The sequence below is a fragment of the Aythya ferina genome (genome assembly GCF_964211825.1).
Source record: "Aythya ferina genome assembly, chromosome: 4".
Lineage (NCBI taxonomy): Eukaryota > Metazoa > Chordata > Aves > Anseriformes > Anatidae > Aythya > Aythya ferina.
In genome coordinates, this window is record NC_140300.1 from 16,598,203 (window position 1) to 16,614,671 (window position 16,469).

The 16,469-nt window shown below is 42.6% G+C and overlaps 1 protein-coding gene across 7 annotated transcripts in view; it reads right to left on the minus strand.

Moving 5' to 3' along the window:
- LCORL (ligand dependent nuclear receptor corepressor like) overlaps positions 1-15,811 on the minus strand; it is a 78,883-nt gene extending 63,072 nt beyond the window's left edge. For 2 of the 7 annotated variants that reach the window (XM_084517334.1, XM_084517333.1), the window contains exon 1: positions 15,593-15,811. In XM_084517334.1, the coding sequence (XP_084373460.1) occupies positions 15,593-15,749 (157 nt within the window). In that variant the 5' untranslated portion in view covers positions 15,750-15,811. The remainder of the gene's footprint in view (positions 1-15,592) is intronic. The other 5 variants (XM_084517337.1, XM_084517336.1, XM_084517338.1 and 2 more) reach the window with 4 other exon arrangements.
- Positions 15,812-16,469: the final 658 nt, after the last annotated feature.

Genomic DNA, 16,469 nt, shown 5'->3' on the forward strand with positions numbered 1-16,469 from the left:
TCTCTAAAGTAGCAGCAAGATACTTTGAGAGTTTTATTTGTAATCTGAAGTCTTTTCCTTAAGCATTTCAAAAGTAACTGAGCTAGTATTGGGGTAGAGGGAAAGAAAACTGCTTTTTAAATGACAGTTACTAGAATTTTACTTACTCTAAAAAACTCTAATTTCTTGGAAAAACAGTGTAATCCTAGCTGTCATGCAGGGACATTTAGATCTAGAATTGGTCTGAATCTCACCAGACATCAAGACATCTCTACCTTACATACTTGCAAGTCAATGAAGGAAGCATGGCCCTCTGTTACTGCTTATAGTGACCAGCACTGAAGCAGTAGAACTCTGTGTCACATAACAGGCAGAAATCCATCCATGAACTGAGGCTTCATTCCTTGAAAGAGACATGGGTGACCAAGCCCAGGTAACTCAGTGCAAGATGCATCCACTACCTCCCAGAATAAAGGGACCAGAAACTGTCTGAATCATCTATTACCACTTCTCTCCCCACTTTCACCACTTTTTGGACCTTATTGAGCTAGCCAGCCCTGCAGCAGGACATGGAATTGAGACATCTTCAGCCTGTGGTCAAAGAGACCTTAAATACATTTCACATTAGCATTGGTTAAAAATTCTGCCGACAAAGCTTCTGCTTTTCTTTGTTCTAGTCCTAACTCTATGGTAGTCTCAATACCAACTGCTATTACAAACTGTACAGCCAACTTCTGTTGGTTACAAGTTCGTAACTTCCTTAGAGAAGGAAACTGTTAGAGAAAGGCTTCATTCCTACATGCATGTCTATTTAGATGCTCACTGAATCATCACAGAAAAGCAAAGTCCACAGCAGGTCTCTAACAACAAACAGGTCCCAGCACTGCTTTCCTACTGTGCAGCACCACATGCCTAACCAGCATCTGGATGAAAGTCTAGCAGTCAACTAATGAATGAGTTCGTCTGGCACACTTCCTGGATTAGCAGAATCAGAAATATGAAGCCTTCTGCTTGAAAGGGAGATCTTGGGGAAAGCTGTTGGAAAAATAAACTTATCAGAAAATGGTATTTCACTGAGCCAAAAAAGTATTTAATTCAAAACATCCCAAGCTTGATGAGTGTTTGAGAAATTGAAGCTGAGGGTTCTGCAACCACACCATGGCTCTGCTGCAAGAAAGACTTCACATTAAGACCTCGCAAGCCATCAGGAAAGCTCCATGAAACTCATGCCCAACAGCAAGTTTAACTAGCAGACTTCACAGAAAGTCATCCCTAAGAAATCCTGAGTTTCTAATTAATGGGAATTTTCAGGTGGTTTCCTTTTGTCTACCATTTCTGCCTCAAGCAGACAACTTGTCTATTTGCTGTGTACTGTTTTGAAATTACATTGACATTTATTTCTTACCTGCTGAAGCTACAGAATGACAGTCATTCTGTATCTAGATACCAAACTATCACACAGCAAACACATTATCAACTCTATAGATATCAATCCTACATTCTTTAAAGTTTATTTCCAAGCATGTTACTAACTTACAAAGCCCTAAGCCAATTTATTAAAAATATTTTTATAATCTTGGATATACCTTTAAAATACAAGTTAATTTGATATGTTTGTCATAAGCTTGCTTTTCTACATTTTTATGATAATGATGCCATGTTTCCACCTTTACTCTTATAAAGATCTGGTTAAAAGAAAAAACCACAGGCACCATTTTCGTATCCAAAGAAAATTTGGCTTGGCAAATTAGACAATTTCAAATTGCCAACGTGTCAACTAGGTCAACCAGAATTGAGCACTGATCTATGTAAAAATTTCACCTGAAGTTAAAAAAAAAAAAAAGGTATTAACCATGCCTCTTTTCTCTATAAAATTTTATAGAGTTCAAAGTTAAAACTGAAAGTGCTTTACTCACGTGCTTCAGTTAGGCTAGAAGATCTAAGTTCAATTCAGCTGATTTCTGATCTTGTCTTAAACATGCCCAAAGCTAACAAGAGGAGATACCATTACTGAAAGTAAGTTGAGATACATTGCCTATTTACATGTCAGGGACAACCAACCTGCAATCTACATCTTGAATGTAGTCACTTCTGCTGAACCTGTACGATACAACTAAAAAGAACACATGCATGCACACAAGTTTCTAATCAGCTAACATTTAGTAAGAGCTAAATTTCCTCAATTCCCACTGGAGACTGAAAAAGCAGAAATACGGAACTGAAGACCACAAATACAAGTTTTAGCTTCACATTAGGCGCTCTCAGTGAAAAGATGACAGATCAGAGAACAGAAAAAAAGTGAATTGGTCTCATCTTAGCTTTCAGAATTAGAGATACCTCAGAGACTAATCGGGGTGCTTTATTCTTGCTTTTTAAATTTAAAAAGCAGCCAGTACACGTCTATACAAATTTGATTAACTTCCTCCCAAGGATTACATGGCACAAGACAAAGCATCAAGTGGTAAGATTTTAAGTTTTGGATTCAGACTTACCTCTGGTGTGGAACAGAAATCACACAGTGCCTAAATGTACCTGCTCTGAGAATTCACTGGGAATTAGCAAAGTCTGTAACAATCTTTTAATTAGCTCCTACATTCTATAAAACTCATGTTATTAATGTCTGACCAAGCGGTGGCAAGGAGAGAAAGGAAACAGACTAATTTCAAGTACATAGTGGCAGGACTCTGAATACTTTAATCATGGGGAGAACAAACAAGCTCTTACACAAAGTGCATGGGTTTAAGCACAGTACTATCCCACCTTAGAAACACTCCACTCCTCCTGTGTTCCAGCATTGGCTCCTCCTTGGCAGAATCACTCTATTTCTAGACAGACATTGATTTTCAGTTGTGAATTCATTAGTTTACTTTAAAATCTGAAGTGATATTTTTTCCCCATTTTTATTGTATAAAATGAGAAGTTACATACCTATTTTGCTCTTTAAGCAGATAATGCATTTGTTGCAGAAGCATTAAGCAAAAGCAAAACAGATACTAATTTTTCTTCTGGAAGACCAGGAATGAGAAGAAAATCAGAAAAGGCTGACTCACCACCAGGTTTCACTACTACTTTGACAATGTAGTATGTTTCTTTGACCCAAGACAGTCATCTTATTGCTTCCAACAAGTTTCTAGTAACACAAAATGGGAAACTTCAGTACTTCAAGCTGATCTTTACTTAGGATTTTTCCTGTTAATTAAACAATTTTGGAAGACAACAGCAACCACTTATGAAGGCCAATTTGAACTGCAAGGTCAACAGGAATAGGATTTTTATTTATTTATTTATTTTTAAAGAAAGCCTATTTCTAGCAAGAGGGAGAAGTACTGTAGGAACCAGATAAATCTCAGTTCCAGCATTCTGGAAGACATCACATGAAGTTACTTTTCCAGTACCAAACTTCTTAGTCTCACAGGTCTAAGTCACTTATATTCCACGCAAAGAAGTCTTTTAGTTATCTGTAAGGTCAAGAATGAAGGAGAAAATGCCAGAGGACCATTATAGATGTGCTACTGACAAAGCTGCCTAGTAACTAGTCTGTAATTGTTCTACTTTAGTTCTACATAATCCAGTAAGTCGGTTGTCAAAGGGCAGGTGGAGAAGTAGTGTCACAGAACAAAAGGACAGTCAACTCTTCAAATACACCATCCAAATCACCACCAACTAGTTACTCTTGCCAACAGCAGTAGAAGAGGCTACTCTGGTTCTTGGGTTTACGATGCTGTGGTGGGCGAATGAAGCTGACAACGTGACAGAAGATGTGCAACCTGTTGTTCCTTCATAGAAAATCAATAAGGAGTTCTTGAAAAAAAAAAAAGTAGCTGTTCTACTGCCTTTAAGGAACACAGTTGATATCAGTTTCCTCCAAAAAGAAAAGTAATTTGATCCCTCTGAAGAGGGATTCTGAGAAGATGCCAAGATCTCCTTAGACAATATGAATGGGACAAACAACTACCTCTCACTTCACGCACCAGCCCCCAAAACGCTACGATAGGCAGAAACCTGAAAGAAAGTAAAACTGGGTTTGGGTCATTCCTCTTTAAAACTACTGGGTAAGTATTTTTAAGGTCACCAGTTAAGAGGCACAGTCAGCAAACAAGACCGCAAGTTTCAGTAACCAAAATCATCATGCTGTGGAAGCTTTTTCCCCCACATGGTGTCAGTGCAGGAAGCTGCTGACAAAGCTGTCCTGTACCTAGCTCCTAGTTGTTCTGTATGCCATGTTATTAGGTCAGTCGGTCAGCAAAGGGCAGGTGGAGAAGCTGTGTCACACAGTACAAAGGACAGTCAACAAAAAGACCCCACACAATGGTGGGGGCATCTCACAGCTTTTTCTCCCACAGTGTCAGTGCAGAAGGCATTGACCAGTTAAATGAGAAGCTCATGATGCTTGAATTTTTAGTTCACTCCCTAGAGGTTTGTGGGACAAAGATCTCTTGCCGGAGATGATGGCCACAATTCAGGCATGATGTACAGCATATAAATCATTTAGTATTAGGGTGGATAGGGATCAGCATTGAGGCAAAATTTTGTCAAGGCTGAGGAAATAATCATGAAACACACAAAACAGACACAAGAAAGGAGAAACTTAACAACAAGTAGTGCTGAAGAAGCCTGGAGATAGGGTATTAGATTTCATCGAGGGTAAGTTTTAGCAGATGACTTGCTAAATACACTTTATCAGTGACCACAAGAAATATACCTGAAGCTCTGACTGTGCCAGAACAGAAGATGATGGTGGCCTCAAACACAAGCATGACACTTCATCACATACTGATGGTATGAAGTGTAGGAACATACACACCTGAGGATGACTGAAGAACCCATTAAAGGCTGAACAGTAGAAATTTGAAGGCTCTGCTTTCCCAACAGATTACAACACAACTGTAAGCTGTTAAGTGGACAGTTCCCCAAGTTCAGGCATCAATAGAAGAAGGTCTCACAAGACCTTCATCAGTACAACTTTGAAACAAAGCTTCTCTAATCTCTTCCTTACAGCAAAATTCTCTGAACCAGCAGACCTCTAAACTCCAAAGCCATTACGACTACGTAAAACGAAACACAGCTTTTAAAAAATGGTAGAACTCCAAAGTGAAAAGGTGAGATGGTAGAAGTGAGTTTATAAACTGTATTTCCAATAGCCATTGTACTGCATCACTGCCAAGCTTGTTTTCCATCAATCAAGTACTACCAACGAGTCGAGTCCTGTACTGCCTGATCTACAGAAGTTTTCATTTCTAACGCCTCAGACCAAGAAGCTAACTCTTCTTTCTCTCCATCCTCGTGTAATAATGTTACAGACTCTTTTGAACAGGAACACAAAACAAAAGCTTTTAAAAAAAGCTTCCCAAGGAACAGATATAGAAATTCTTGCATAGAAAACTAGCTGGTTAAAAGACAGAAATGAACAGTTAGTTTTCCCAGCAGAAGGACACAAGAGAGTCCCAGGGCTGCCAGTGCTCTTCCACCCAAAGAGATTATCTAATAGACTTACAGTTCCCTACATGACAGTCTAGTATTAGCAGGGGGATGCAGAGCTCAGTGAACATCAGGGGAACTTCAAAATACTGAGGTGTCAAGGTGGTGAAATGGAAGAAGATAACCAAAAGCATGTAAGCACTAAACTGAATGGTGAAGAAAGTAAATCCTCACATTAGACATCAACAGGCACTGAACTGACTTGTAACTCAGGTTTTAATCCTGGGGTTCAAACACACAGTCCTGTGAACAAATAAGCTTGGTAAATGGCAAGTAATATACCATGAATTTATGGAGTTCTTAGAGGAGTATCTTCTGCATTGTTCCCTGGTCTGTCACGATAAACTGACACAATCTTGGCTACTGCATGTACTTCTAGTTCCACATTGTAAGATACAAGCAGAAAGTGTAAGAAAGGAGGGAAAAATGATCAAATTTAATACACAGCTTCTCTACAAGGCACACAACTTTTCAACTCGGAGGACAGAAGAGATTGCCAAGTGAAGATACGTCAGATCTTCAGGAAAAAACAGAACTGGAAGAACCCCAGAACTATTCAAATAGGAAACACCTGTTATCACTTGCCTTTTTACATATATATATATTTAAAATAATGGTTTCATCTGGTGCTTCCACTTCTTGTTTTAGGACAAGCAAATGAGTCACATGAAATACAGAATCCATAACCAGATGACAGAGATCCACTGAAGTTTTATGTTGCTTCAAAAAAAAAAAAAAAAAGAAAAAAAAACACACAACCACCCAAAGTCAACAAGCAGGATCATCTTGTAGGGCAGTTATCAGAACAAAGAAAACTTTCTCTAAAGGATCGAGATGAGTTGTTGAAGGATGAGAGGTATTTTTGAAATATAATTATGTATTCATATTTTTCCCCTAGCGGTCCACCACTGGCTGCAGACAACAGGTGCTGCACTAGACAAGTTTGCTCTGGTTTAGTGGAGCTGTTCTTATCCAATGATGCAGAGACACTACTACCACCCCCACTGAGCACAACCCTGACTATACTTTGTTTGAATGGGTTCTAAGGAGTCCTTCCAAGCAGTTTTTCAAACTGGAACGGGAGGAACGGAAAGACTGCTCAAGGAGATCACCAGAGCAGAGAGCTCATTACAGCCCCTACACTGCAACTGGGATTGCACCACACTGCACACAGTAAACTCTGGACAATATCAACTATTAGCAGTCTACATTAGCATGTATATTTGTAGCTGTATTCCCCCCCAACTTGTCTGAACAACAACAACAAAAAAAATCAAATCCACTACAATGACTTGGGTCATTTGTACTCATTGTCCACTAATACTCAGTTTTTACCATGTTAGATAAGTGAGAATATCTGAATAAGAATACAAAATGGGAGGAGGAAACAAACAAACAAAAAAAATCAACCTGACAACATTACCACAGTGCATATACACTGCGAATAAGTTTAGGCTAGAAATTAGGACACTTCTAGCCAGAATGAATTTGGAATCCATTTCCAAAAACAAACAAAAAAAACAGAACACTGAAGTTCCTTCACATGGGTACTGATAAGTATGCAGAACCCTCTGATAATAAGACTTCTTGACCTGGCAAGAATGCCAGAGCCTGACATTTCCTGGATAAGGTGATATGAAGAAGCATATACTCCTTTTTCCTCAAGTACCATACAATGCATTATATAACAGCAATATCTGAGGGAAGAATTCTGAAGGAAGTTGACGAAACATTTAGAGAAGACTGATGTCTCTTGGACTGAAGGACTGAAAGTATTATTTATTTGGTGTGCAAGTTTTTGATGTAATGCAAATAAACTATGAAAAAACATACCTGAAAAAATCAAAAGCTAAGAGAATATTTTTGTGGAGACGGTTGTCAAAATTGCTTTAAAGTCAAAGAGAATAGATAAAGGTTTAGAAGTAAACAATCTAGTAATTTTTATTAAGTCAAGGATGGGAAGCTACTGCTCAAGGAAGTTGAGGGATGAACAGATAGGGTGGTCCAGGAACAAGAAGATTGAAGGGACATGAACCAGACCCAAAAGGATGTCCACAGTCTGTGTCACTCAGCTGGAAGCATAGCAAACTTTTAAGACTGAATGTGGCCCAGCTGGCACTATGTACAGGGTAGTTTAAGGTAGCAGTGGATCTCGAGTAGATCTTGTTTTTCTTTCCGCCACCAGATGACCTGTGTCCAATCTACAGGTCACAAATGGACAGCTTCTTTCTATAGTCTACATTCTATATGGCAGCAATATTTGTTCATCATTAAAGATACCTAGCAGTTTTGCACCAGTAGTAACTTGGCATAAAATTGTGTAGTTTTAAGAATTAATTTTTTTTTTTAATATGATACACAAAGATTTTTGGTATCAGTTATGAAAAGCAGCAGCATATTCAACACTCCTCTGACCTATCAGTGGCTAAGCAAACTAGAAAGCTAGCTTTTAAAGCAGTGGAATTACGACAGTGGTGACTAGTCTTCATATATAAGATTTTAACTAGCCTTTAACTAAGACAGTTTGAAGTGAAGACTTGCAAAGGGAGGAAGATTATATTTAATTTTCAGATTGTAAATATTTTTAAGAGCAATCTGTCGTATTTCAGAATAAGACAGCAAAACAGTTGATATTTCTACTGAAAAGCTCTTTAAACATTAGTGATTGATCTCGAGTCAGCTAGGATGTTCCATACTTAAAAAGCAGGACATTATAAAATTATACAGAACCTGAAAGCTGAGGAACATAATTAAAAGAGGTTACAAATTCAGTCATCTTCTATTTACCACCAGACCTTAAAAAATTCAGAATTCACATCTAGTAACATTTACCCCTCTCACCCCCACAATATAACACATGGTGCTATGTAGATGCAAGTCTACATAGACTTGATTGAGAACCAAAGACAACCAAAAATAACAGTTGAGACTTCAAATAAATTGTAAAGAATGAAGGATTCATCTCAAAAGGGGTTAATCCAGCTTCAAGATATTACACAGGAACCAGGTCTGTGCCAGAAGTGGACACAAAAATGCTGATGGTGTGCTACATGGGTCTTTGATCTGAGAATTCACATGCAGCTGACCACATCCAATAAAAAGGGATTCAACTTCTATATCTGGATGCATTTCTGCAGATTCAGAATCTCCTGCTCTTTGTAATACATCATCTACTCCCTTACAGTCTCAAATAGATGAGCCAGTACATCCATCTTCCCTACTCTCTCCTCTCTTCTTCCTGGCTTTTCTATGCCTTTAGCAGATGGAAGGATAAAGTGGTAGATTAGCAGTGACAAAGAGATAGATCACGTAATAGCTTTACACCCGCAAACAAGCTTCTCAGTACCTTCCAGAATATATGGTAGTTAAATTTATAATGCCATCCTACTTTTCAGGAGTTTGATACCAGAAATGTGAATCTCACATTCATATCTCTATCAATATTCCAACCTATCAAAGTTTCCCATGTACATAGAAGAAAAAGTTCAAGAATAACATGAAAGACAAGGTCCTAACAAGGACAAAGAAGTTTAAGTTAGTGAAGTCTATAAAGCTCTGGCTGACCTCTACACTGTACATAAACATACTGAACTCTAAAGGTTAGAATAACAACCTTGTTCGAAGCCCTAATACTTGAGTCACATTCAAGAAGAAGGGATCCATTGTAACTATCTATTCAAAACACCCATCTAATAGAGCTGAGAAATAAAAAAGGCAGGGGCGGATAAGGGGAAGAGGTACTCATTTTTCCCATTGTGGCTGTAGGCAGTACAAGCCCTGGCTACTTGCCAGGAGCTGGAACACAGCTAGCTTCTCAGAACAAAGTAATCCGATGAATTGATCAGCACGACAAACTCCTATTTCCTGCCTTTACAGAACTACTAGTGCTTACTACCACAGTAAGACAGTTCAGAAGACTCAACAGAAAATTTACCGAGAGGAACAACCACCACAGAGCCCCCTCAGAACCACTTAAAACAGAAGGGCAGTTGGCTACTAGATCAGAGCAGTTCCACCACAGAGGAGAACAAGCAGAAACACATTGTTAGCAGTACTGTAACCTTGCTTTTGTCAACAATTGTTTTGATTGGGATGCTGTTCAGCCAACTCTGTCTCTAGCTCATTTGGAACACCATCAAAAAACTCATTGCTAGAAGTTACTTAAAATCAGAAGCCACTCTGATTCACTCTCTAGCGAAGCCACTTACACTTGACTGAGAAGGAAAAACAGCAGGTACGTAGTAAACTTGACTAGGAAACCAAGCCAAGCTAAACTAGATTTGACCTTTCCTTCCCTTTTCTTTCTGCTGCCACGTTTCTCCTCGTTTGTTAGGTTAGCTTTTTTTGTAAGACTAAATTTTACCATCGAGTTTGTTGGGTAGTTTTAATGAATGAATCCTCATACTGGTCTACACAAACCATGACGAAAGATACAATGAGTGCAGAACAAAAAAAAAAATAATAAAATTGTGGTATGCAACAACACAAAAACAAGTTACCAACTTCAGAGGTCTGTACAGTTACTGAATGCCAGTTCAAAGAAAAAAAACAGATTGAATTGCAATGACAACACATCTCTCAATTTTTTTGGTTTACAGAAGTTACAGCTTAAGCTGTTAGTGCCTACAATGCAGAAAGACCAGCAGAGTTCAAATTTCTCAGCTCACTATCAATCACACAAAAATAAACAGCTACCATATAAGAACATACAATAAGAAAGTTCAAGCTATGCCTAAAACCATAGACAAAGATCACAGCAGTTCCTGGAACACTTAAAACTTGAACTGCTTCCATATACTAATATCTAGGCACAAGGAGCACAAAAACAATCACAGGTTTTATGCGCACTACTGAAGACACGTGTATTTACTTGTATGCTCCAGAACACATTTCTGTTCTGAGGGCAAATAATTCCAGCAGAGCATTGCTTGCATCCCACGTGGTCTGTGCAGCAGGTACTGTTTTGCCTGTCACAAAGGCACGCTCCGTACCACCTTACAGCTGCAGGTTCACAGCCTATCAGCAGACTACTCAGGCATCTGCCACTAAATATACACAACACCGCTGCATCTTCCCCCCAACTTTTTAAACTAAGTCCCTGGATGTCATCACCCTACCTTCTATATTGTTTTCCCACATGAACATTACCCTCAGGAATCCCATATAAGACATCCCTTCAAAAACACATAATGACAACAATAGGCCATGACTTCTTGAGAGGAGCTGAGTTGGACAAGGCTTATGAAAAAACATGGAAAAGAAGCTGTTTTAACATTGCTTATTGAAGCACATTTTCCAGAACAAGCAAAGCAAGCCCCACATGTCTTCTCATATTTCAATCTAAAGACAGCTCATGTGATATGCTGCGGCAACCTCCAATGATATATATCCGTGCACTGGGTCTAAACATTTTCTTTTTTCCTTACCCTGCTTGTCACATCGCAGCTCAAAGCATGACAGAACCACAGGAAGACGCTACGCTGGTACTACAGCTCACACCTGACAATGACTTTATGGCCACAGTAAGCTTGCTTGCTGTTTAAGGAGCCCAAAGTGCCACAGAAGCAGGTATCATTTTGAGATCGTTCCTGCACACAGCCTTGCCAGTGTAACAGAGCATCAGTGCTGGCAGATACTGGCTGCCTGCAGCACTAGCAGACAGACAAGAACCTAACAGATGTACAGTGAAATAGCTGGTTCTGCCACTGTGGCAGCTGTAGGAAGTCACCTACAACTGCGGTGGCATTACAGAACAAACAGCAAAACCCTGTGACATTGTGCAGAGGACCTACAGCCATGGGGAAGGTGGGGACACTCCTGTGTATTATTGCGGGGATAAGGACAGGAAGCAGTTAATGCAGGAGGGCTCCAACAGTGGGGATAATACCAAGTGCAGAATCTACAAGTCTTTGGTTTGGTGGGAATTCCACTTGAGAACTAACTTGTTCAAAAAGAACAAGCTGCTGCAGAAATTGAAATATTTAAAAAAGCAACTTCCAACCTTTAGTCATCAAAACGAACAGAATTAGATTTACTGATGTACCCTAGTTTAGAAAGCAAAAAGCCTGAAAGAAGTGACACTGAAAGCAAAGGAGATGGCATGATTTGATTTCACAGGCATACCAAAAAGTACATTTTCATTTTGATCAACTTTCAGCTTTCATAAGAAAGCAATTCCAAGGCTATTTCCTGTCAAATGTATGCCCCCAAGCTGTACCAAAGGATCAGGAGAACTTCTATCCTTCTCCTAAATAATGACGCATTTATTTTTTAAGAATTAGTTATTATTAAAATCTTTGATTTCCATACTGAAAGATCATTCCCACTCTTTCATATTTTCACAATACAGTGCAAGGCCCTGGAAAGAAAACTTTGACTTCCATGACTGGAGTTACCTGGCATTTTCCATAAGTCTCTGCTTAACACAGACGATACCACTGTAATATAAAGAAAAGCACCAGCTCATGCTGTAGATTCTTCATGCAATTCCTAGGCCTCTCCTCTGTGCCCATGCCATTAAAGTTATGTGGGTTCAAGATACTTGCCAACACTTCGCCTGTAAAGGCAAAACACTTTGCCAAGTAACGTTGATCTGTGGGGTCGGTGACTGTTTCAGAGAACTGCATAAATCCTGTTTCTTAAGGCTGATTGCAGTCTCACGTTAAATTTATATAGCTTCACATCAAAGCCTCTTAATCCAGTGGAATGCATATAACCATTTCACACTGCAAAGTTTTAATCAGATAACTTAAAATTCAGGTGTGGTGCCCTTCTGATACACACCTATATATATATATATTTTTTTTTCCCAATTTACACCATCGTGGAATTCACTTGTTGGGTAAGTTAGGTACTTCAACTCCAAACTTTCAGACAGTTTTACCTTAATTCCAAATTCTGTGTTTATGTATCTTGTTTATTAGCTATATAAAAAGATCATGCCTAGGACAAAACAGCTGTAAGCAGGGCTCTGAACAGAACTTGTGCATCGTGCACAGGACATGCCAACAAACACCTACAGAGTCACGAGCTGCAGATGGCTTCTGAGAGCCTCCAGGTTTGAGCTTGGAGTCATGTAAGAGCTAGGTGCTCTGGAGCAAGGCACATCCAGAAGGAGAAGCCTAGGCATCTTAGGAATGTTAGTGCTCAAAGTAACATACACAAAGCCTACCATCTGAACAGCTATTTCATACGGCATACCTATTTGGGATTTATGTGACTATATTCCACATAACTATAACATGAAGGATTTTTTTGGGCACCTTCAAATACATTTTGATCTCAACTAACAGGTATCAGTGAAATTTAATCACTGTTTTTCTCCAAGTCTTTAAGTGCTTGAACATTTTGACCTGGGACTTAAAGTAATATTCCACGAGTCACTAATTAACACAATAGCCTGGCAAGAAACAAGCTTTTAATTCTTAAACTCACGTAAACATTCAAGTCTGCAATGAGGTTTTGACAGATGAACAAAAACCCATTCAGCAATCAAACCCTTCGAGCAGAGGTCCCTAACCGTTACTGACCCTCAAGCAAACAGTACACTTCAGACAAGCGAGTTATTTTCATCGTGCTGCTGTGGATACGAACAATCTGTTGACTATTAGCCTCAAGCTGGGCAATCAGTGTCTTGGAAGGATTACCTCTGGCTCAGTTTACCATTTCCATAAAGCATGTGGGTGAGGCATCCCTCACATATAAAGGATTTCAAGGTGCTTAAGCAACACCATAGCACAGAAATGTGTCAGATTTAGCATCAATATAGCAAACAATGTAAGAAATCAAGAAGTTGTTCATCCAAACAGCTGGCAGATGACATGTTGAAGGAATCTCTGCTTTCCTGCGTCACCCTCTTAACATACTGCTTGACAAACTACAGTCCACAATGTCACATCACCTTTCAACAATTTTGGTGATAAAAAATGCTACGGGTAGAAAGACATGAGATGTGGGTGTTTTTAGGATTGACATTAAGCTACCTCAAGCACTGGTGGACTACTACTTTGCTACATCATTTTCATCACTTTGCTACACAGGTATGACTCTTGAAAAAGGTGGAGGAAAAAAACAAAGAGCTATACCAAATATCAATCATATTCACCACTTCCCCCTCCCTCTTGTTGCTGTTTCAGCCATGAATTGAGCAATTGTTTAGACATTCCAGTTAACACTAGCTTTGGTAAGACTCTTCTGATCTTCAGGAATACTTTGCTGAGGGAGAATAATTAACTATTTCTACTTCAAAAGTTAATTAGCACCAATACAGGGGGTTACTTTGCAGAAGTTAATGCTGCAGAATTTCAAAGCATTCAAAATAAAAGCAGTTAAGTGTACTCTACCTCCATTACACTGACTACCTACCCACTTCCTTACCACTGTGTTTACACTTTCTCTCAGATAAGGGCTACTCAACAGGCATGCCAAGTAACAGTTCTCAACAGAGATAGCTCTTGACTAACTATTAAACCATAACCCATGCCCCTCCTCCTCAGCAGGAGCTAATCATAATGTGGGGCTCCTTTCTATTAATTAATTTTTGCATATGAGTATATGAAGAAATTATATCCTAAAAAAACATTTCAAGTGGAATGAGAGCACAAAGTGATAACACAGTGGAGTCTGTGTAAAGTGTAAGTAATTATTTTCTGGTTTTACACATAACGAATCTCAGTGAAAGAGCAACCGCAAAGCAACTTGGAAGAAGTTTCTCAAACACAACAGATCTGCCCAGCAGAGGTCCCAGTCTACAGTGACATTTTATCTTACAGAGAGTTCATTGCATTTCTTCGTAGTCCTCGTCCGTGCTGGTCATGTGCCACTGTGTTCCTTGAATGCATCTGATAGCACCCTGCTACAGCTCAAAGTCCCTTCAGTTATCAACTATCACGCAGGCTTTTAGGATCCCAGTTTAGATTTAAAAAGGAAATGTCATCAAGCAAGATGTAACCAGAGGAGCGGATGCTTCATATATAATTCGTGCAAGGTATCGGCCTGTCAGCTTTAGCAGTGCACCGTGATGTCTGTGCCTGCGAACTAGCGCTTTTTATGTATTCTAATTAAATTTCATCCTTTCCACAGAAGTGAGAGATGAGTATAGGAGTATGTGGAAACGCATTTTGTTTTCTAAAGAGCGTTATGTTAAATGGGAAAGGTTAATGAAGTGCACTATGTACAGGTGCAGTAGTACACACACAGGTGTTTGACAGCACACACGAAGGAGCCACCAGGCTCCCCAAAACACGCAGCAGCAGCACCAGGACAGGGTCACCCCTCGGTCACCCCCTTCCAGGGCTCTGCCCGCCGGCCCTCTGGGACCGAGGCTTTTTGAGGCCGGAGCAGGGCGAGCTCCGTCGAGAGAAGCGAGCGGCCCCGGGCACGTGGGCGCCCCAAAACAGAAGGAAAAAAAAAACACAAAAACAATAAAAGGAGCGGGGGGCGTAGGAGGGAAGAGAGCACAGGCACAAAAGCCCGGAGCCGAAGCGAGGAGCGGGCGGCGCAGCGCGCACCGGGGCAGGCGCCGGGCGCGGCCCCGCAGGTACCCGGGAGCGCGCCCCCGCCCCGCCCCGCCCGGGAACGGCGCCAGGGCCCCGCGCGTCCCCGCGGGAGGGGGCGTCACGTGACCCGAGGGGGGAACCTCGCGGCCGGGGCAGCCCCTGGGTGGGAGGGAGGGGGGGGGGGGGGGAGTGAGGGAGAACTGCCGTCGCCATGACAACTTCCCGGGGGGAGGGAAAACTTCAAATCCCAACCGTCAGTGCAGGAGCGGCTGGCTCTTAAAGGCGCACACACACCACCCCCGCCGCTCCCCCCCCCGCCTCCCCGCTCAGACACCCGCGATGGAAGAAGGGGCGGAGGTGGGGGGGCGGCGGGGAGCCGAGACAAAAGAAGCCGGAGCCGGGGAAGGGGGCGAAGGCAGGGCCCGGGCGGCCCGCAGCCGAGCCGCGGCGCCCACCCCGCGCTGCCCGTTGGCGGCTCAGGAGACCTCGGCTCGCCCCCCAACCGCCCCTCACCGCCGCTGCCAGCCGGAGGGGGAGGCTCGGTCTGGGGCTGGGGCTGCCGTGCCCGCTCCCCGCCGCGGAGCCCCCCGAGCTTTCAGCGCCCCGCTCCCCGCCCGCAGCCCCCTCCCGGCGCTTACCCACACAGTGCATGAGCCGGTGCCGCCAGGAGTCGAGTTCGCGGCGGACTCCCCTGCGCTCCGCCGTGCAGCGGGGGCTCCGGCACTGCGAGGAGGAGGCGGCGGCGGCAGGAGGAGCGGGAGCCGCGGCGGCCATTCTGTCTGTTCCCTTTTCCATCTGCCTCTGACCTCACGCCCGCTCATTTACATACGAGCGCGCGCTCCCCCCCCTCCTTCAAACCTCAGCGAGCGCGTGCCCGCGCCCGTCCGCCCCCCCCCCCCCCCACCTCCTCCCTTAGCATCCGGGGCGGGGAGCGCGCGCGCGCGCCGCCTGGCGGGGTGATTGACACGTGTCCACCCCCTCCTCCCTTCCCGCCTTCCGGGCTCCTCACCGCCCCCCCCTCCGCTCCCTCTCCCCGCTCCGAGTCGGTAACCGGGCCGCCAACCGGCCCCCCCGGCCCCGCTTCCCATCGATGTCCCCCCCCCTCCGGCCTACAAATCCCGAAGGGCAGCGCGCCACCTGCTGCAGCCCCGCGGGGGGAGGTGGTGCAGCAAAGCATGCCGGGAGTTGTAGTCCGCTGAGGGGAGCCGGGAGGGGGGAGCTGAACGCCCACCCCAGAGCCGTCCCCAGTGGGGGCCGTAAGTGGCAGTAAGCTGCCAGCAGCAGCTCGGCAGCTTCCTCGCTTCCTTCTTCTCCACCTCAGATCTGTTGCGAGCGCCTCGTGTCTTTTATTTGCCCTGAACTTCCAACAGTCACCAGCTTCGCCTCAGAAACAGCGAAACCCAAGGCAACTCTTGCAAGGCATCGTCAGAGCCCACACAGAGTAAAACACAATCGTGTGAGGATAGAATGCATCGGTTTCAAACTAATAATAAACTCTGAAGGAAAAACTATTAA